We start from the raw sequence: 22,973 nt of genomic DNA on the forward strand, positions 1-22,973 counted from the left end.
GGAAAAATATTTCCATCTCTTCAAAATTAAGAGGTGGGGGAGACACTGGTGAGGGAAAAAAATGGTATTTAAAAACCTATCACTCCTGATGATATTGGGGACCCAAAGCAGGAAGACTGAGATTAGGCTGTTTCCACAAAATCTCCATTCTCCTCTGAAGCCTCAACTAGCAGGTTCTCTGACAACTCTGAAGCCAGCCTTTAGAAGTTGCTGCATTTGTCCCTCATGTCTACCATGTCCCTCCTGTCAGAGTGAAGGGAAGGTCCCATGGTATTCATCTGTAATTCCTCCTTCTCCCTCCCTTGCCACAGCCAGCCCTTAGCAACCCCTCCTCATCTCTCTCTACACTGCCTTGACCTTAGCTCAGGCCATTAGCAACTCCCTTCTGCAATCTGCAAAAAATTCAGAATTAGCACTTCTGCTCTGAGTTTCCCTCTCCAATCTCTTCTCTACAAGGCAGGCAAGTGAGTCTTCCTGAAGTGTAAATGAAATCATGACACTTTCCTCCTAAAAATCTTTATGGACCCTCATTCTTGCCTGGCCCTGGCATGCCTTCCCAGCTGTGGAGAATCCCTCCTCTCTCACCTCCCTAAGTCCCAGCTATGGTGGAGAACTTGCAGTTTCCCTGAGCCAAGCTGGTTTTTGCTTCCACATCTTTATATACAACACTCTTTCTTGCCCAACACCTTTATCCACCCCTCTTCACCAGCCCCTCACTGGTTACCCAGCTTCATCACCTTGTCTAGATGTCACTTCTGGGAAGCCCTCCCCACCACCCACCCTGCCCCTACTTCATGCAACCCAAGAACACCCTATGCTGACCTCTGTTCTAGCAAACGCTTTCTCAACATGGGAAGTGTGGCACATAGTAGGTGCTCAGTAAATATGTATCTCCCTGCTGCTCCACGTGATCTTTCTGATTAACTCATGCAGCTTGTATCACAAATGTCATGGACTGTGATAAGAGGATGGCCTAACAAAATGTTCACTCTGATACTCCAATAGGATGGGCAGACAGATTTAAATCCTCACTAAAGAGGTGATACTTGTTAAAGCTGGATGACAGGGATGGGGAGGTTCAATACACTGTTCTCATTACTTTTCTACGTTTGAGTTTTCTATAAGTGACACAAACAAAACAAGAAACCAATCCTTGCTACAGATGCAGGACCAGTCAGAGGAAAGTCTCTGGCCACAAGTACATGCCTGGACCTTGTGGACAAAGGAAGGGATTAGAGGGTCATACCCTGGATTCTGTTGTCAAAAAACACATATGCAGTTCGGTCATCTTGAATTTTCTTCCATTCAATCCTGGGGTCATTTGTCTGTGAATCCGTAATGATACAAGAGAGTTCCACACCTAATGAGCAGAAGAAGAAGAAGAAGAAGAAGAAAAGAACTCTCAGAGGATGTGAAACAATTTTACAATCACTTATGTACCCAGAACCTGCAAGTTAATCGCAAATTTTAGAGACGTCTTTCATGCAGGTTACAAATCTACCTATCTCCAGGCTCCAAGTGACCTTAACAAAAGATAAATTTTAGCCAGAAAAATAATACATATGATTATCAAGGACTTTTACTAAATAGAATACACATTCCCCCTTAATACTCTGCTTATATATATGAAAATTCTTTGTTGTATACGTATAAAGCCAGAGCAGAAATCGGATTTTAGCCCATGTAAAAGCTGTAGAGTTCCCTGTTGGCCTGCTGAAGCAGTGTTGCACTGACCCACCTGTACACCAGATGCACTGCCAAGGGGCCACCCACCTGAACATCTCTGGCACTACAGTGTGTGTGTCTGTCCTCAGTTGGCTGTAAGACTACCAAGTGTCCGTTAGATGGCGCCTATTCTCCTAGTGGTCTCTCCCTTGTACTTACTTTCAAATTCTTGTACCACTGGGGTTCGGTTGCTGGATTTGAGATTCACAGCCCCAATCAAGCAACCTGAAGGAAAAAAAATAAAGTAAAATCAGAGACGACATAACTCTAAAATAGCAGAGAACTCTCCAACTGAGCTCAGATTTTTCCCTTCTAAATAGGCTACAATCACTTACCACAGAGGATAGAAAAATATTATATTCCAAAACAAAATCTCTTAGATAGAGCAAGATGCTTTCTTTCTCAGTCTGACCTCACTGGAATGAACTGAGAGAAGAGTCCTAAGAATTCATTTTCTTTCTTAGTTCCAGAACAAAATGGCCCTGGGCTTTAAAGACTCTTCCTTTAAGAATTTTCTTTTTGCTCAGAGTCATTATTAATCCTGTCAACATCCTTCATCCAGACCCACCCGGGTCTTCTTGTCACTCCTGCCTCCTGCAACTCTCCTCCCCTCTAAGGCCTCCTACCCGGCAACAGCACTCTTGGTGGATTTGATATGGCACAGACTCACGGCCAGGTGCTCTCCCCTTCAGGATGGCACGACACTCTCTGGTATGGCACAACCAGCGAAGAGATCACCATGCAATATTAACCATGCAGCCCAGTGATTCCCATCCATTAAAAAGTTTTCACTAGTTTTTAGTAAAATGAGAAAAATAATAAAGTAATTTTCATGAAGCTAAGTTGAATGAAGCCGCTGATGAAATCAGGATATACCAACTGCGTGGTAATCCCTTTCAAACTAGCTTTGACTCTCCATATGTTTCAACAAACATTAAAACTAGTTTATTGTGGGGCGCCTGGGTGGCTCAGTCGGTTAAGCGTCCGACTTCAGCTCAGGTCATGATCTCGCGGTCCGTGAGTTCGAGCCCCGCGTCGGGCTCTGGGCTTATGGCTCAGAGCCTGGAGCCTGCTTCCGATTCTGTGTCTCCCTCTCTCTCTGTCCTTCCCCCATTCATGCTCTGTCTCTCTCTGTCTCAAAAATAAATAAACGTTAAAAAAAATTTTTTTTAAAAAACTAGTTTATTGTGGTCTCAAAATGTCTTACTAATTTTCTTGGAGAAGATCAAGTAGTAGACTGACCACTCACAAAATGTCATTCTTCAGCTACCTGGCCTCTAGAAAAATATGCATTCCCCAAAGAAGGCCTTCATATATAAAACCCTCATTAATGGAGTGCCTACCTGGCTCAGTCGATGGAACATGCAACTCTTGATCTTGGGGTTGTAAGTTCAAAACCCCATGTTGAGTGTAAAGATTACTTAAAAATAAAATCTTTAAAAAAAAATCCTCATTAAGGTCTCTAGTTCTTAGCTTACTTACTATCCCAGATAAAGAAAATGTGCAAAGATGTGTACTCTAAGCTGCTTTTTTTCTAACACCTTGAATCATTAGGTGGGATGAAGGTCACAACAATCTATTCTTTTCCCATTTTTAATCATATTTAATGGTTCAGTTTCATGCATAGTTCCAAGTATACATTTGATCCTTTCTTATTTAGTAAGACTTCATTAGTTATAGCAAAATCCATTAAAAAAAACTAAAAGGTATAAATATAATATGTACACCTGAGTTGCTATTAGTATCTAAAACAATGATTTCTATAAAAGGTTGTTGAACCAGGACAAGTAAAGATAATTTGATTTTGTTTTGGTTAGCCATGGGCTATTCCTTTTGGAAACCAGAAATACACCCTGTGTATCTGCAGCAATTTCTACATCTCCTTTGGTCTGAAAGCTCCCAGTGACCCACTGATAAAGAGTAATAAATGATGCTCTGAATATCTACCAAGGACACACATGTTCCTTCTAAGGAAATGACCATAGACAGTTCTTTCAGTATGATCACCATAGTTTAGATGATGAGAAAATAAGACTCTGGTTACAAAGAACTATGACAAGTAATCAGCTTCCAACCGAGAGGCCATCTAAGGAGGCTTTGAGGTAACTCACGAGAGCTTTGTCCAACTGTATAATAAGTAATTGGACAACCCAACTTGACCCTTTCCTGCTGAGAAAAATTAAGAATGAATTAGAGAGTGCATAGTCACCCAAGAAACTGAGTGGAAGTAGAGTGAAAGATTAGCTATCAAAATGGTGGAAACACTACAGTTGGTAACAAATGAACTGGAAGACAAAGAGGTACCACTGAAGTTACTCTAGTGTCTGCAACAATGTCAAATTTTCATGAAGGCCAACTGAGACACATTCTTTACAATAAGCCTCTAGAGTGAAATAAGCCAATTTGTTTCTTACCACCTAAAAGAAGCTAAAGGAACACGCCCCAGATAATGGAAATAATCACCTCTTTAATCCCTCTACTCTGCAGCAAAGAAGTGAGTGCTCTATACTCCTTAATAAAGGCTTGGTCTGACCCTCTACTGCCCAACGACCCTGGGTAAGTTTTCACAGACAGCTGCTTGTGTCAGTCCTGGATGTCCCAAGAAGATTCAACAACAGAGGACCGCTATAAGCAAGTGAAGTTCTAGCCCAAGTGATGATTCACGACAGCTGGGCCCAGGGTGTGAGGTGGTCCCGCTGAGAGTCCTCCCTCAAAATTCTCCTTCCATTCTTAAACAAGTCTTAAATTTACAAGTATTCTATACTGCCTCATTTACCCATCCTCACTAACCCAGATCCCTACTTTAAAATACAGATGACCCTTGAACAACATGGGTTTGAACTGCACAGATCCATTTTTAGGTGGGTTTTTAAGAGTGGACAGCAAAAGCCACATAGCATTTATTGACAACTGCCCACCCTAGTCTCCACAGAAGAATCGAAGTGACTGGCACAGAAGTTGCGCCTGCTGCCCTCTGAGAACCCAGGCAGGGACGCCCACAGAGGCCATCTGCAGCCCCAGACCCCTGGTACCAGATAGGGCTGCAGGTCACCCCATGTGCCAACAGGGTGGTCCAGTGGAACCCCCAGGGCTGGCAGGCAGGAGGAACTGGGCTGGAGCGGAAGAACATGCCCAGAAGGCTCTGGGCTGCACTGGAGCTGCCGCTGGTCCCTCCTGGCCCAGCACTGATGCATCCTGGCAGCCTCCCAGAGGCCACAGCTGCTGCTAGCTATAGCCAGTCATATACTCCAGGCAGCTGGGGCAGCTATACGGCACCTCCAGGACACTCCCAGTGCCTGTGGGCTGCCCAGCCGCTGCCAATGCTGAGCAGAGACCACCAAGCTAAGGAAAAGTGTCACCCCAGGGCCAGGCTCACTGCTGCCACCCTCTGTCCCAGCCCCTGCCAGCCCATTTATGGAAGATGTTTTAAATATACATACAGTACTGTAAGTGTACCTTATCTTATGATTTTAACATTTTCTTTTCTCCAGCTTACTTTATTGTAATAATACAGCATATAATACAATCAACATAACAAAATTTGTGTTAAATGACTGTGTATGTTATAGGTAAGGCTTCTGTCAACAGTAGGCTATTAATAGTTAAGTTTTGGTGGAGTCAAAAGTTCTAGGATTTTCAACTGCAGGGGTGGGGCACCTCTTAGCCCCTTGTTCTTCAAGGGTTAACTGTATAGCAATACCGTGTGTAAAAGAACAGTGCTGTGAGGGCTGGAACAAACCCAACTCTTGAAGGTATCACAGTGACTCAGCTGGAACACTATCCCCGCCTGAGGGTAAGACTCTGACAGAACCAGTAGAAATGGGGTCTGGAAGCCAGCCCTGAAGTTTAATTTTGTACATACCTAACTCCAGTGCTAGCAGAATACCCACACAGTGATTGCATTACTTAAGACTGAACAAAGGGTTTTTTGAAAGGAGAAAAAGGGGGAAAGTCTGTGATAGCATCTATCACATGTTGTCCCTATTTATTTTCTTACCTATCTTGGCTTGTCTATCAGACTCTAAGCTTTTTAGGATAATCCGTTGATTCAGCAATTTTTACTTAGCACCTATTGTGTGCCAGATCCTGGCCTAAACATTACCGATGATTACATGAATAAAGCAAATAAAAATCTATGTTCTCATGGAGCTCACACTCTAGTTTAAAGAACAAGTTTCAGGGGCGCCTAGGTGGCTCAGTCGGTTAAGCATCCGACTTCGGCTCAGGTCATGATCTCATAGTTTGTGAGTTCGAGCCCTGCGTTGGGCTCTGTGCTGACAGCTCAGAGCCTGGAGCCTGCTTCAGATTCTGTCTCCCTCTCTCTACCCCTCCCCTGCTCACACTCTGTCTCTCTTAAAAATAAAATAAACATTAAAACATTTTAAAAGAACAAGTATCATGTTTCTTCATCTTTACATCTTCAATTCCATGACTGAATGATATTTAGTAGGTAACTGAAAAGTGTTTGCTGAATAAATCAAAGTGCATTTTTTGTATTCTATATTGTATTTCCTTGACTTGAGCTTTCCAAAGCATCATTTAGTTGAATTCCATTTTCTCACAGAGCTATAATGTGGGCACTCTCTTCTTCTTCCTGCCTAGAAACTTATTATTGAATCTTGGACTTAGAAAGGATCTAAGATAGGTGTAGTTGTCTGTTTCTATTCAAAACCTCTTAACCAAATTTAAGACTCTCCTCTAGAGGCAGGTAAGGTAAGTCTCAAATATATTATAGTTTCAGTATGTGGTCATTAAAATTCAGTATAACTTTTACCCACGTTTTCCCATTGGTCATATCTTACATAATTCCCCACAATATCAAAACCAAAAACTGACATGTGTAGAATAAATGTGTATGGTTCTATGTCACTTTATCACATGTGAAGATTCCTATAAATACCACTGCAATTAAGATATAGCACTATTCCATCATCACAAAGATCTCCCTCATGCTACCCTTTTCGATCACATCTACTCCCAACCCCATCTGTTACCCCTAGCAACCACTAATCTGGTTCTATCTCCATAATTCTGTCATTTAGAGATATATAATATATATAAATGGAAATATATCATAGATGATCTTTTGAGATTGACTTTTTTTCATTCAGCATAATGCCCTTTTGAATCCAACTTGGGTACAATGATAGTTCATTTCTTTCCATTGCTCAGTAGTATTCCATGGTATGGACATACCACTGTTTAACCACTCATCTGTTATTAAGATACCTAGGTGGTTTCCAGTTTGGGGCTATTGCAAATAAAACTACTGTGAATATATGTATACAGCTTTTTCTATAAACACGTTTCCTTTTCTCTGGAATAAATACCCAAGAGTACAAGTGCTCCACTGTATGTTGCTGCATGGTCAGTTTTTTTAAGAAACTGACAAACTGTTGCACCCCCTACTTTCCTTTCTGATTTTAGTAATTCAAACTTTCTTTTTTCCTTAGTCAATCTAATTAAACTTTGCCAATTCTGTTTAGCTCTTCAAAGAAGATACTTTTATTTTCATTTATTTTCTATTGTTTTTCTAATTTTCTTTTTTATTAATTTCTGCTCTAATCTTTATAATTTCCTATGTTCTGCTAGTTTGGGGTTTAGTTTATTCTCCTTTTCCCAGTTCCTTAAGGTGTAACATTGTTATTGATTTTATACCTTTATTTTTTGAAATCTGAAGTATTCTAGCCTTTAGTACTTCTTTCTCTGAATCCCATAAATTTGGGTATGTTTTCATTTATCTCAAAGTTTGCTTTGTAACTTCTTTGATCCACTGGTTAAGGTGTGTTAATTTCCATGTATTTGTGAATTTCCTAGTTTCTTTCAGTTACTTCTTTCTAGTTTCATTCCATTGTGATTAGAAAAGATACTTCATATGTTTTTTTTTAATTAATACTTTTTTGGCTTAACATATGGTCAATCCTAGAGAATATTCCACGTGTACTTGTGACAAATGTGTATTCTGCTGTTATTGAGTGCAGTGCTCTGTATATGTCCATTAGGTCCCATTGGTTCATAATGTTGTTCAAGTCCTAAATTTCCTTATTGATCTTCTATCTTGTCTATCCATTACTGAAAGTGGACACTGAAATTTCCAATTATTATTGTAAAAATATTTCTCCCTCAATCCTGTCAATTTTTGCTTCATATATTATGAGGCTCAGACGTCTGATGCACATATTTGTAATTATTATATCTTCTTGATCAACTCATCTTTTTATCAATATAAACTTTCTTTATATTTCTTTATATTTCTTTGTCTCTTGTAAGTTTTTGACTTAAATTCTATTTTATCTTTTGGTTACTATTTGCATAGAATATCTTTTCCCATCCTTTTAGCCCATTTGTGTTTAGATCTAAAGTGAATGTCTCATACACAGCATGTAGCTAGATCACTTATTTAGCCTTTCTGCCAATCTATGCCTTTGATAGAGAGTTTAATCCACTTACATTTAAAAAAATTTTTTAATGTTTATTTATTTTTGAGAGAGAGACAGCATGAACAAGGGAGGCTCAGAGAGAGAGGGAGACACAGAATCCAAAGCAGGCTCCAGGCTCTGAGCTGCCAGCACAGAGCCCGATCCGGGGTTCGAACTCACAGACTGTGAGATCATGACCTGAGCCGAATTCGGAGGCTCAGCCGACTGAGCCACCCAGGAGCCCCTTAATCCACTTACATTTAAAGTAATAATGAACTTATTTCTATTTTGCTACTTGCTTTCTGTATGTATCATTTTTTGCCTCTCATTTTCTCCATTACTGTTTTCTTTAGTGTTTTCTGGGGAGTGACACATTTTTACTGCCTTCTCATTTTCTTTAGTGTAAACTCTGTAGATATCTTCTTTGTAGTTATCATAAGGTTTATCATAACATTCTAAAATTATAACAAATTTGAGTGGATACCAACCTAATTTCAATTATATACAAAAACTCTATTCTGTCCTTTCCTTTATATTATTAATGACACAAATCACATCTTTACATGCTGTGTGCCTTATAAATAACATATATTTATAATTACTTTTATGCATTTATCTTTTAAATTCTGTAGAAAATAAAAAGTGCACTGACAAACCAAAATTATGGTAATACTAGCTTTTTTTTTAATATGAAATTTATTGTCAAATTGGATTCCATACAACACCCAGTGCTCCTCCCAACAGGTGCCCTCCTCAATGCCCATCACCCACCCTCCCCTCCCTCCCACTCCCCATCAACCCTCAGTTTATTCTCAGTTTTTAAGAGTCTCTTATGGTTTGGCTCCCTCTCTCTTTTTTTTTTCCTTCCCCTCCCCCATGGTCTTCTGTTAAGTTTCTCAGGATCCACATAAGAGTGAAAACATGTGGTATCTGTCTTTCTCTGTATGACTGATTTCACTTAGAACACTCTCCAAAGACTAGCTTTTATATTTGTGTAATTATCTCTACCAGAGATCTTTATATCTTCATATGGCTTTGAGTTACTGTCTAGAGTTCTTTTGTTTCAATCTGAAGGATTTCCCTTAACATTTTTATGTAGAGCAGGTAATGAACTCCCTCCCACAGCTTTTGTTTTTCTGAAAATGTCTTAATTTCTCCCTCATTTATGAAGGTCAGTTTTGCCAGATATAAAAATTTCAGTTTGCATGTTTTCTTTTTTCTATCAGCACATTAAATATTACGCCATCCCACTGTCTTCTGGCCTCCAACACTTCTAATGAGACATCAGCTGATAACTTTATTAATGGTCTCCCTAGTGATAATTCACTTCTCTCTTGCTGCTTTTAAGATTCTCTTTTTGTCTCTGGCTTTTGACAGTTTGATTACAATGTGTCTCAAGATGAGTCTCCTTGAGCTTACCCTACTTGGAGTTCATTGATCTTCATGGATTTGTAGATTCATGCCTTTCATCAAAATGGGGAAGTTTTCAGCCACTAATTTTTCAAACAATCATTCTGCCCCTTTTTATCTCTCTTCTTCTGGAACTCCCATAAAGCACATGTTGGTTAGCTTGACAGTGTCCCACAAGTCCCTTCGGCTCTGTTATCGGCTGAAGTGTGTGTCCCCCACCCCCCAACACACCCCAAGATTCATATTTTGAAGCCGCAGCCCCCAGTACCTTGGAATATGACTAGATGTGGAGACAGAGCCCTTAAAAAGATGAGAAGTTAAACTGAGGCTACTAGGAGTCCAAATCCAATCTGACTAGTGTCTTAAATAAATAGAAAATCAGGATACATATAATGATGTGTGTGCACAGAGGAAAGACCACGTGAGGACACAGCAAGTTGGTGGCCATCTGCACACCAAGGAGAAGCCTCAGAAGGAACCAAACCTGCTGACACCTTGATCTTGGACTTCTACTCTCCAGAACTGTGACAAAAATAGATCCTGGTTATTTAAGTCATTCAGTCTGTGGCATTCTGTGACGGCAACCTAGCCAACTAATACAGGCTATGTTCATTCTTTTTCATTATTTTACTTTCCGCCCCCCAGATTTCATAATTTATATTGTCCTACCTTCTGGTTCACTGATTCTTTCTTTTACCTATTCAAATATGCTATTTGTCCTCTCTAGTGAATTTGTCATTTCAGTTACTGTACTTTTCAGCTCCAGAATTTTTTATTCCTTTTATAATTTCTCTCTGTCAAAACTTTGTTGATCATATAATGTTTTCCTGAATTCCTTTCTATGTTTTCCCTTAGCTTTCTGAACATAGATAAGATAAATTATTTAATGACTTTTTCTACTAAATCCAATGTCTGGGCTTCCTCTAGGACAGCTTCTTTTCATTCATTGTGTTTCTTTGAATGAACCACACTTTCCTGCTTATTATATGCTTTGCAGGTTTTGCTGAAAATTAGGCATTTGACTATTACCAAACTATTACTCAGGAAATCAGATTATCCTTCCCCAGGGTTTGCTCTGCGTGTGTGTGTGTGTGTGTGTGTGTGTGTGTGTGTCCGTGTGTGTGTGTCTGTGTATGCATGCATGTGTTTAATTATTGTTGAAAACTATAGTATCTGTTTTGAGAGCTCCAGTTTTTTTTTCTTAAACACTATTCCTTTTTAAAAATGGTCACTGCGGTTCCCTTACCTTCTCTTCAGCTGTTCTGACAGACATTTCCTGTTCTGACAAAGATTTCCTCAATGCCAAGAACTGAAACAAACACACATACATACACACACAAAAAGGAGAACATTCTTCTCTCCCACATCTTTGCAGACACTCTGTGCAGGGGCACTCCTTCACCCCTTTCTTAGCTAGGCTACTCTGAGTGTAGGGATCACCCTGAGATGTTATGCTGCTGCTCTGAATGTCCTAATTTCCTAGTCTCATCACAACTTCTCTTCTGAGCCTAGAGATTGTGTATCTCTACCCAGAATCTCTTCCAGCAATTGTGGGTTTATAGTCCCCTTGTAGCTTTTACAAGCAGTGGCTACTTGCTTTTCCCATATGCATTCCAAGTTATGTAAAACAAAGATAAGCACCTCATGTCAGTCCTTCAGGTATCCCCAGAAAAGTTAACATGAATATACCCAATAACCTGCAAATATGGTTTTCCCTGCTCCAGTTTGGGGAGAAGGGACAGGGAAGGAGAGAGACTGTTTTGGGGAAAGGGTGAGTAAAAATATCATAAAATTTTCCTGCCATTTTAGGGGCACGTGAGTGGCTCAGATGGTTAAGCACCCAACTCTTGATTTTGACTCAGGTCATGATCTCATGGTTCATGAAATCAAGCCCCGTGTCAGGCTCTCCACTGAGAGTGTGGAGCCTGCTTGGAATTCTCTCTCTGCCCCTCCCCTGTGTGCATACACACTGTTTCTCTCTCTCAAAATAAATAAATAAAAACTTAAAAAAAACAATTTTCCTATCATTTTGAAGACTGTTTTTCCTCAACTGGGCATTTATTTGGTTACTATAAACCTTCAACCTTTTTCCAAAACTCCTACAAAGTTGGTTCACCTACTGCTTGTTTGTGGGTTTTTTCAATGTTTCTGTGGGGGAATAGGAGCCTGGAGTTTCCTATTCTACCTCTTGCTGATGTCACACCAAACTAGCATTACTGCTCTTTTCATTTTTTATTTGTTATTTCAGCCATTCTTATTCATCTTTGCACCTCCAATTCCCAACAGTCGTACCTGAGATGCAAGAAGTTTTGGGAAATATACTGACTGAAAATTGGAGAGAGATACAATTTCAATACAATATGATAATCTACATGTCAGAAACCTACAGAGTATACAGCACAGCTGGCTGAAGAGCCAGGATTCAAACCCAGAGCTGTCTGACTCACTTCTTGCCTTTTAGTATTTCTCCTAACAATGTAGCTTTCACTATAAATTGGGAAAGTGGCATTTTTGGATTCCATGATTTCCTAGGACTTAACTTCAAGTAAAACTGATAAATGTTCTATTTTTCTCAGAACTGACAAAATGCTTCACATAGAACTGACAAATGTTTTCTCAACCCAGAAGAACCAGGTGACCCAATCCAGTATAGAGGTATAACCAGTCTTGTGCTTGTAATTCCATTTTCAAACCTCTTCTATATGCCAAAGCTGTACAGTATTATCAAGAAATCTGGGCCCTATTTTTTAAAATTTTATGGGCCTTACTTTTAATACTCTTACTGACTTTAAATGTGACTGTACTCTTTACTTTTCCCAACTGTAAAATATTATTAGAAACTTTTTATCCTTCTTTCACCAATAACTAAAGATGGAGAAACATTTAATTATTATTACCTTTAACATCATTGCTATATTTGCTATGTAGAGATCAATACCTTTCTAGTAGCTGAAGGAACAGTAAGTTTCAAATCGAATGGCTTTACACTTAAGACCAGAAATATATTTACCCCAAATACCATGAGTGGAATAATATAAATGAGAATCACAAGAAAATTCAATATGAGGTCTGAGGCAGGTTAAGGAGAGGTAGGCTAAAAAAGAAAAAGGAAAGAAACAAAGAAGAAGGGAGGGCAAGAGGAACTAAAAAAGAGAACATTAAATAGTGGCAAGACAAGAAAAATAAATGAAAACATAAAAATGAGAATTTCTTTTATACCAAATCCAGAAATTCTAAATTTTTGAGCATCCAAATATGCTTGAATTCATAGCTGGCAAAAGCTCTTAGTCTTCTAATCCAATGATATTTAATCCCATCTGGGGATTTCTGAGAAAGCAGACACTTGCATCCACTCCTGGAGGGCTCTCCGCAGATGAGCAGAGAAAAAGGAATTATAAAACCACACAATATGACATTTCCAACTACATTAAGGAGAAGACTTGACTTCAGGCTGGTGTGTTCTCAAGCTCATAATAATTATGAAAATATACCAGCCCAGTGTCAAGCCAAAGCTAAAATCTAAGAAGCAAACCTCATTTTTCCTTTCTTTTTTCTATAAACAACTCCCAAAGGCTCTGATTTTATTTTAATAAGAAAAAATACCACTGCTTGGTTCACTGTGAGAGTCAATAAATGCTTTCTTCCTGGAAGTACCTCCCAGCACAACACCCATGTCAAACCAGACACAAGGACAGAGGAGAGAATAAGGAGCTCTGAGAAGACACATGTAATGATGGGAAGGTCAGGTGTACAGGCCCAGCCTCACATTGTCTCTTGCTTTTTATCTCCTCTCTGCTCTTAATGTTATTCTAGGAGTAGCAGTTGTCACTCCATTCTCCACTGGGCTTACTTTTTTGAAAAATATGAAGCTAATTCTGCATTTCCAGAGGCATCAAGCTTTGAAATGGCTTATTACACAATGGTATTATTTCTTATTCTTGAAACCAAGGCCATCAGAGATGTCACAGTTCCTGAGGTGAGGAAGGAAGTGAAAATGACACCAACTTATTCCTTAGATCACCCTCTAAAATACTGATGTAAGTGGTATCATTTCCAATTTATGAATGAATTTATGACTTGCCTGTAGTCTACAGCTAACTGACGAAGCTGGTAATCAAGCTGTGTCCTCAGACTCCAGGTCGAATACTCCTTCCATTACACTGTATTGTCTACACTTCCTTTTTTTCACCAGGGAATACACGAAAGAAATGGTTGGTTTCATATGAGTATGTGCTTGACAAGAAATGTGGCAAGAGATAATAAAAAAAAAATTGGAAAAATCTTCTAAACACTTATTTCCCAAATGCTAAATGGCTCTAAAATGGTCCAAAGGCAATGATATTCTACAATGCAAGAGGGCCAGGTTATCACCAAAAATTGATGCTAACTACATAACATTATCAGAGGCACGGCAAGTTACTGATATCCTTAAGGCACAACAGTTAGGTATAATCAGCAAGACTTGAGGAGGAAGAGACAAAACCAAGATATAGAAAGGTCACAACATGGGACAGATCTGCTTCCAAATACACACCCCATGGCATAAATAGTGGTTTCTGGCAAAAGTTTTCTATTCTACATAAGAAGTTCTGACCAAGAAATTGTGACTGCTGTCCTAGCTCTGTCACAGATTTCTTGACCCATCTCCACCTACACAGTTCCTAGACCAACCCAGCTAAGTGCCCCCTTCTCCCAGATCTGTGTGTCCCTGCCCACACTGCCTGAAGTAAGAGAGGAATGAGGCACTACACGGAGAGAAGTAACCCAGCTGGGAATCCTGCCTTGAGAAAACAGAAACATGGGACTGCCCTAAAATAAAGAGCATAGGCCCTTCCCAGTCAGGAGGTTCCCTCTCTGCTCTCAGAAACAGATGCCAGAGACATGCATATAAATGAACCTGCTGGGCACTGCAGCACGGGCTCAGCAGAAAAACAAAAAAGAGATGATAGCAGGGATGGAGCACACTGTGGCCATTCATCTACATATGAGTCACCACATTTGACATAAGCCTTTGCCTCATTTGGTTAGGGAGCCTGAACACAGCACACACAGAACAGAGCCGGAGGACTGTGGTGTCAATTTCTAAGTTCCAGTATAATCTGGTTAAGCAACTGGGCTCAAGAATTACAAGTATCCCACTCCTCTGGACACTGATCTACAAACAAAATACACGCTTTTCCTGAGAAGACAAGGGTGGGCTGGCAAACGGATGTCATATGGAATATAAACTTTCACCTATAAAAAGCCAATCAGCAGTGCTCAGAGAAAGAAGAGCAGACAGACAAGTTAGACCATTAGTGTCACAAATAACACTGTTCTGACCTGTAGTAAATGTGATGGTAAGCTGCTTCTCATAGTTCAGTTCCCTATTCTGCTAAAAAGGAGAGCTGGACCTGTTAAGGTACTTCTGAACAGGACTGTTCCACCTGCAGGATGAATGCCTAATATAAAGAAAAGAGAACAAGGCAGATGCTGGACTTCCATCCATCAACATTCTGATAATTAACAAAGTAGGAGGGAACTACAGGGTAAGTACATAGTGCTGCTGGGGATTCAATGAACTGCACATCCTTCTGAATACTGTTTGGGTGGTACAACAGCACACTGGGAACACTAATTAAGCCTCCAGTATTCCATCAAGGTGGGTAAGGATGACTACGCTCATTTCCCAGTTAGAAGACCAAGTCCTAGAGATCAATGTCTAGAAGTACAAAGAAAAAACCAGAAGCCAGGACTTCTGACTCCTAGTCTCCACTTCCTGTTCTATTTCATAATCTTTCTTATATAAGAAGAAACATATTATTAAAATCTATCTAGACAGAACTAAAAGAGACTGCAACAAATACATGTAAAGAGGATCTGGAACTAAAAGGGAAACATGACTCAGACCCTGAAGCCTAAACTTATATCCCATTGTTCTACTGAAACCCTTTCTTAGAGGAGTTTGCAAAGGAAGTAGCCTTTAAAAAAGAAAAAAAGCCTCTGGAATGATATGCAGATGGCACTGGCATCTTCAACACAACCATCTCTTCCTTCTAGGAAAGATGTGGAACTGAATCAAGGGGCAGAGAAGGGAGCAGGCAGATGGGAATGATAAGGCAGGAGAGGAAACGCTGACGCTGAGGTTCACAATGGCCTGCCCAGTTCATGCAGGCTCCTCAGATTATTCTCTGGAACCACTGTGTTCTTTGTCTGCCCTTCCCTTTCCTAATCTGAAACAATTTTAGCAGCTGTGCAGAACAACTGCAGTTTCTTATTCTGGTTTTGAGAGACCTTTTGGAAATTCTGCCAGAGTCTGGGGATCTGATGCCAGATAAGTTGCATGATGATCCCCTCAGGATCTTGTTTGAAATGCTATTTCCCAACACATCTCCTCAGTCCCTAGAGCACATGCACCCCAAATTCTTATTCAGTGGGTTGGGAAAAGCCTGGATCTGTATTTTTTTCCAAGCCTCTCAGGTGACTCTTATGTGCAGTCCCATTTAGGGAACCTTATGACTAAGTTATTCATTATGAATGGGCCCAACCAGAAATCTAGAGTTGTGTTCACAGAAGCACAGCCCTTTGTTGGGCATGAGGATGATGACTGCTTTGCTTTACTAAAGAATTATTGGCTATAAAATGCTTCTAAAGCCTCAGGCAAAAGAATAACAGCATAGAATATTATAATAAAAAATACATTTAAACCATAATGGATCTTGAGGTAATGTCAGTCTCAGCCCACAAACTCTTTGATTCAGGAGAGGCTGACTTTATTTTGATTGATTCTTCGAAGAGCCTTGGCACACTGGTATAAGCATTCTGAGGAAGAGTAAGAGTCCAGGAAAAACTAAACTCCAAAAGTGACGATCCAACCCACAGCCAGGAAGATCAAGATCTCAAACTACAACCTACTTGTCTTTTCCTCTTATGGAAACAAAACCAATCTGAACAGCAAAACAGGCTTACTGGCTCATGACAGGGATACCAGGAGATGAAGGAGCTTCTTTCTGTATTTAATAATGGCTATTATCATATAACTGCTGAGAGAACTAAAAGAGAAAAATCAGTGGCTGTCTTAGCTCTACACAAGTAAATCAAATTAATTTGGGTTTATACTCATTATTATAAACCAATTTTTCTTTTATAATTTTCTTTTAGAAAATGTTTTCACTTTAAGTCAAATGTGTTCGCCAAGAACTAGTTTATGGATGTCTGGCTCTCTAAAAAGTTATAATTAGACTTCTGGCATTCTGTCCAGTTTTTCCCCTGCTCGAAAGAAACTTTTCCCTGACTGAGACTATAGTCGTGTGGGTGCATGTCAGCATGCATCACTGTGAGACCTCATTGGCCTACTGGGGTCAAGTCTAAATATAAAATGGTGATGCAGGCTTTCCAGTGAAGAATATTTACATGTTTATTCTTCAAGACTACTTCTGTTAGCTTGCTTAGCAGAATCCATCTTAGAGAAGAAAATATCAAATAAAACAACCTTTTAAACAATGTCTATTTAGTTCCTTAACCAACTTTTTAAAGAATTTAATAGCAAGAGCAGGAGAAAGTACATGTCAGCCAATGATACTTTCCAGACCCACTCACCTATACACAGAGCTAAGAATATATAGTAAATCAAGCAAAAAAGGGTTATGAAAAGAACATAGTCGGCTGAGGCCCTGGTAAAGCTTACCCATTGTTACTTGGGTTTAAATAAATGTTTATACACAGAGACCTTTAAAAAACAAAAGACCTAAATAAAAAGACTAAACCAAATATAGAATTCCAAATACACTGGTTGTGATGGTTCATTTTATGTATCAACTTGGAGGGTGTTTTGGGATGAGATTAACATTTAAGTTTGTGAAATCTGAGTAAGCACACTGCCCTTCATAATGTAGGTGGGTCGCATCCAATCAGTTGAAAGGTATAAATAAATCATAAAGACCCGTTTCCCCAGGCAAAAGGGAATTTCTCCAGAAGAATGCCTTAGAACTTCATCTGCACCTTCAGCTCTCCTGAGTCTCCAGCCTGCTGGCCTATCCTATTGATTTTGAACTTGCCGGATTCTTTAATCACATGAGCCAATTCCTTATAATAAAACTCTTTATATATATATAAAAGATATATACATAAATAGATAAATTCGACTCCATTCTATACACACACACACACACACACACACACACACATACACATACACACACACACACACACACACACACACACACACACACACATACCCAAACCCAATGATTCTGTTTCTCTGGAGAACCTTGACTAATACACTGGGCTATGTTTCTTCTTGTTGCGAATCTCAAATTTAAAAGAAAAAATCTATGTAATTTCCTGCACATATGCTTCATGAAGAACTCTTTCAGTGGCAACCCTAAATGCAGAGTCAGAGCAATATCATGTCAGATGCCATGTTAAGCTAGCAGGAAGACATGAGATGAGGTGCTACTGATTTGAGTACACTATTAGTGTTTCTATTTAATTTTACATCTAAACCAAAGCATCAAAGATGGTTTGACCATGAGTCTGCCTAACCATGTCAGATAACACTAGAGTGAAAATCCATCTAGTGGTCACCTTAAATAGAAATAACTACCTGAAAGAAATAACTTTTTGCAGAAATAACTACCTGAAAGAACCTTTCTCCATCCCTCTTCTATGTCTAATAGATAGGCTTATACAGCTTTAGTAGAAAGTCCAGGATTATTGTGGGGAAGAAATTACTGTCATGTTAATGAAAGCTTTGGGAGAAGACCAACAGGGAAAAGGAGAAGGGCTAGGTCTTACATGCCCTTTCAGCAAACAACCAAGTAAAAACATGGATAAAATATCCTAAACTAGTGGTTGGGGAAAGTTTTGAAAGCAAGAGGAAAAGTGGGTGAAGGCAGGAAGTGGAGCAGCAGAGAAGAGTGAAATGGGGGGAATAGGCAGAGGGAAGGCAGAAGAGAAAGACAGGAACACAGGAAGGAATTACCTAGAATAATGGCACTTCCACTGCTATGATTTCTCAGTGTTTACAATGGTTTAAAAAGATTCTCTGCAATGGAAACAAAACTGTATAGTATTGCCCTTCACTCACGAGGAGCTTTGCTTTGCACTGAAATAAGGAAATGAAGTTATACAAATGGTTGGTGGAGAGGAAGTCACCATCTTTACATGAATATAGCACACTGTCACTTTTTCTAACTGCAAACCCATCAGACCAACTGTAAAATATTCTTGGCTTTAAAGCACAGATAAACACATAAAATTCTCCGTTGCAGTGAGACCCATCTTAGAGGTACTGAGGCATGACAAATTCATGTAACTAAATACAGAACATGTGTCCAGGCATATTCTTGTTCTGTAAAATACCTCATCTGGAAATAAATTATCCCAAACACTTGCCCTGAGCATAAGACCTTGGCATAATGTTATTCTCTGTGTGAGCCCAGTCCTGTAACAGTTTCATATTGATTACAGATGCTCTGGTATCAGAGCATTCTGGAAAGTGTGTTCTCTCACATGCTATAGAGAAATAATTCAAAGTTACATCTGCATTCCAACTGCAGACACTGCAGTCAGCCTATCCAACACGTCCTCTCTAGAGTCCACTCCATCTTTGTATCCTTCAGAGGTTGGAAACAGCCTTTGCTGTTAAGATAAAAGGCAGTGCAAGCATATCACCCTACTATAGAATCTGAATAGGTGAACCACCTCAAAGGCTCTAGGCTTGAACATGTAAGGTAATTTCACCTACAAGATCCACTGTATAAAAGATAAGGGCTGGTTATTTGTTTTGTTTTGTTTTATTCTACTAACATATCAACAAGAGGAAACATATTCAAGCTATAACACATGCACTTCAGGTTTAACATGTTTCTTAAAATGGTATGAAATATCCCAATGGGGACTAACCTACTGGAGGAGTGGGCGAAGTGGAGGAGGTGGTCTTCACAAAAAAGTTAAATCCTCCTATGTTCATATTAGTTTTAGTGCAATCCCATCTGAGGTAGAAAAGATAATCAACTACCAAGTATTTCTTCTTACAGGGGTAAGAAGATGTTTTTCTTTTTTTAAGTTTATTTATTTGTTTTGAGAGAGAGAGTGTGAGTGGGGGAGGGGCAGAAAGAGAAGGATAGAGAGAGAATCCCAAGTACGTTGAGCACTGTCAGCATGGACCCCCATACGGGGCTTGAACTCATGAATTGTGAGATCATGACCTGAGCTGAAATCAAGAGTCAGACACTTAACTGACTGAGCCACCCAGGTGCCCCAGAAGATCTTTTTCTCTTGATGACCACTGATTCATACACAGACTAAACAAATCATATAAAAAGCAACTTAATTTGCTTTTTCTTACCTCAATGAAGAAGAAAATATTCAATCCATTTACATTTTAAGACCAGAATATATTCAATAAATACAACTAACACTAAAAATTATTTTAATTTTATATTAAAACCAGTTGTAAAAAAGTCAATATAGGAGTCAAATCTAGGGGTGCCTGGGTTGCTCAGTCAGTTAAGCATCTGAGTCATGATTTCAGCTCAAGTCATGATCTCACAGTTCATGAGTGTGAGCAATGTGTCAGGATCTGCTTGGGATTCTCTCTTTCCCTCTCTCTCTCTGCCCCTCCCCTGCTCGTTCTCCCTCCTTCTCTCTCTCTCTCAAAATAAATTTTAAAAAGAGTAAAGTCTAGAGTTTAGTGACACATGCATAGTCATGACTAAATGTATAAAACTCAATGAATCAATGAACATACAATGAGCATAGGAAAAGAGTGCAAACGTGTAAAAAAAGATAAAGAAAATGGAGTAACAGCTATGCTATGTCATTATGGTGTAATAGAATTTTGAAATATTAATAGTGGCAGGCTTTAGACAGTCATCACTAACAAGTGACCTTTGATTTTTAAAATGGTTACCATTTGCTCATCTTCAACTGCTCTACAATGGGTAGAAAAATTAGAGATGCCTATTTTGAGGGGAAAATATTCTCTGGAAAGCCACATCAAATACTTTCTATCATTCTAAAAGAAAAAGAAAACAAAATCATGGTCTTAGTTTAATTTCCCTACTGCTAATTTCAACCTAACAAAAGTTCATGACTCCAGCCTTGGCTAGTCTACTTATTTTTTCATATCAAAAGTGACTCTGAAAAATTGATTTCAGCATTCTATGGTTTACTTTAATAACCAAATACACTATAAGGATCCATGAAATAAAAAATTTATTTTAATAAATAACTTTATTTTTAGATTGACTGCAAAAGAGCTACATGATGGAATTTTTAGGGTATGGTACAGTGATGGAGAATACATGACTAAGCATTATCAAACCCTTTACAACTGTACAGCCCAAAGAGTGAACTTTATGAAAATTTTTAAAAATATATCATCCAGGATGGAATGCAGACTGACAAATGAAACTAACAGTATTACCTATAACCACATCTGTGAGGGTAGGGAAGAAAGGAGCTAACATAAATAACTTTGCAAAAATAGTGTTCTTAACTGTTATCATAAGGCTACCAACAAAAAAATTTTACACAAACACTGTATTCTAGTTGAAAAATTTGTTTCACACAGTGGTATGGGTTAGCAACTCTGAAAATACTTTATATGTATAAACAGGGTTGAACAAATAAGAACTATAAATATGCCACAGACTATGAGAGCCAATTTCTCACTATCAAAGAAAGAAGTTATGAATACATAAGGGGGAAAAGCTGGAATTAACCCTGTATTACTGAATTAGACATACCAATATTAACTAATGTTTATTTTAATATACATACAAATAGAGAAACAAACAGGGATACGTGTGTTCACGGGTTAGTAAAATACATGTATCTCTTAGCTCTGTCTACTGAGAGAACTTAGAAAGTACTGACACTTCAGGGATGCCTGGGTGGCTCAGTTGGTTAAGCATTTGACTTCAGTTCAGGTCATGATCTAATGGTTCGCCCCACATCAGGTGAGCACAAGCCCTGCTTTGGGTGAGCTTGAGCCTCATATCAGGTGAACATGAGTCCTGCTTCTCTCTCTCTCTCTCTCTCTCTGTCCCTCAGAGGATTCTCTCTCCCTCTCTGCTACTCTCTCTCAAAAAAAAAAAGTACTGACACTTCAGTAACAAAAAGCATACTCAGTGCCCGGATCTTGGTTTCTAAATACCATACTCCAGAAAAGGGACATAGGGTTCCTTGGAGAAATGGCTGATTCTAGGGCTAGGACAGGAAAAATCCAAGATACGCTGGACCACCTTGTAGTGCCAAAAAGTCGGGTAGTGCTCAAACAATATAATCAAAGAACCAGGAGCTAAACTGAGAGAACTTCAGTGGTTAAAGCTGGAAGATATGAGCAAAAATTAAATTGTGAGAGCACCAGACAATAATATAAAGGATAAAATAAATATCCATGAGTCCAGGATGACATAAATAAATGAATAAGCAAATAAATGAGAATAAATTTTCTTTGTAAAAGAATTCCAACTAATTAATGTAGAAAGAATTAGGTAAATAAAAAAAAAATCACCTTTAGACCACAGTAATAATTGTTGCAGGCAAGATCCACTGATGATTGCCAAAATTAGGGAAAAAATTTTAAGGAGAAACAGAATATTTGAATTATTTCATAATATCTGATCCTCCAAAATATTCATTAGTTATTGTGGTGGTTTTATCATACAACTACATGTGGAAGAGCATTTGATACTCCTCCATCCAAGAGGTGAACCCTAATACCCCTCCCCTTGAGTGTAGGCTGCTCTTATAAATAACAGAGTTCAAAATGGGAAAACTAGTAACTTTATGGTAAAGAAACTTTGAGGATACCACCTAGACCTAGAGATTTAGGTAACATCAGTAACATGTCATGATGATATTATGTACCCTTTGATACGTATGATGAGAAGGTTTATTACACCACTGTGGTATTCTCCTCCCCTAACCCACAAAATCTATAACCCAAATCTAATCATGAAAAAACATCAGACCAACTCAAATTGATTGACATTCTACAAAATAACCAACTACTACTCTTTAAATATGTCAAGGTCACAAGTTACAGCTAACAGCAAAGAAGATATCCAAACAGAATAAGAACTACTTAATTGGAAAGAAGACAAGACAAGAAAAAAAAAAAAAGAGGAAAAGACAAAGAAACAAGACAAAGAGAAAACAAACAGCAAGAGAACATATTTAAACCTAACTATATAAATAACTACATTAAATTAAATGGTTGAAATATCCCAATTAGAAAGTAGAGGCTGTGAGATTCCATTTTTTTTAAAGCAAGACATCTTTAAATATTGACACAAATAGGGTAGAAATAAAAGTATATTTCTAGTCAAAAGAAATGTGGGGTGGTTATATTAATATAAGACAAAGTAGATTTTAAATAATATTATGAGGGATAAAAAAAGGTCATGCATAATGACAAAGGGGTCAATT

The 22,973-nt window shown here is 38.8% G+C and overlaps 1 protein-coding gene across 2 annotated transcripts in view; it reads right to left on the reverse strand.

Annotated features, from left to right (window-relative positions):
• Positions 1-22,973, reverse strand: part of JAM3 (junctional adhesion molecule 3) — an 84,540-nt gene that overhangs the window by 9,176 nt on the left and 52,391 nt on the right. For both annotated transcript variants that reach the window (XM_027036955.2, XM_053203848.1), the window contains exons 2-3: positions 1,885-1,950; positions 1,247-1,360 (exon numbers count right to left, since the gene is read on the reverse strand). In XM_027036955.2, the coding sequence (XP_026892756.1) occupies positions 1,247-1,360; positions 1,885-1,950 (180 nt within the window). The remainder of the gene's footprint in view (positions 1-1,246; positions 1,361-1,884; positions 1,951-22,973) is intronic.

The sequence above is a fragment of the Acinonyx jubatus genome, chromosome D1 (assembly GCF_027475565.1).
Source record: "Acinonyx jubatus isolate Ajub_Pintada_27869175 chromosome D1, VMU_Ajub_asm_v1.0, whole genome shotgun sequence".
NCBI lineage: Eukaryota > Metazoa > Chordata > Mammalia > Carnivora > Felidae > Acinonyx > Acinonyx jubatus.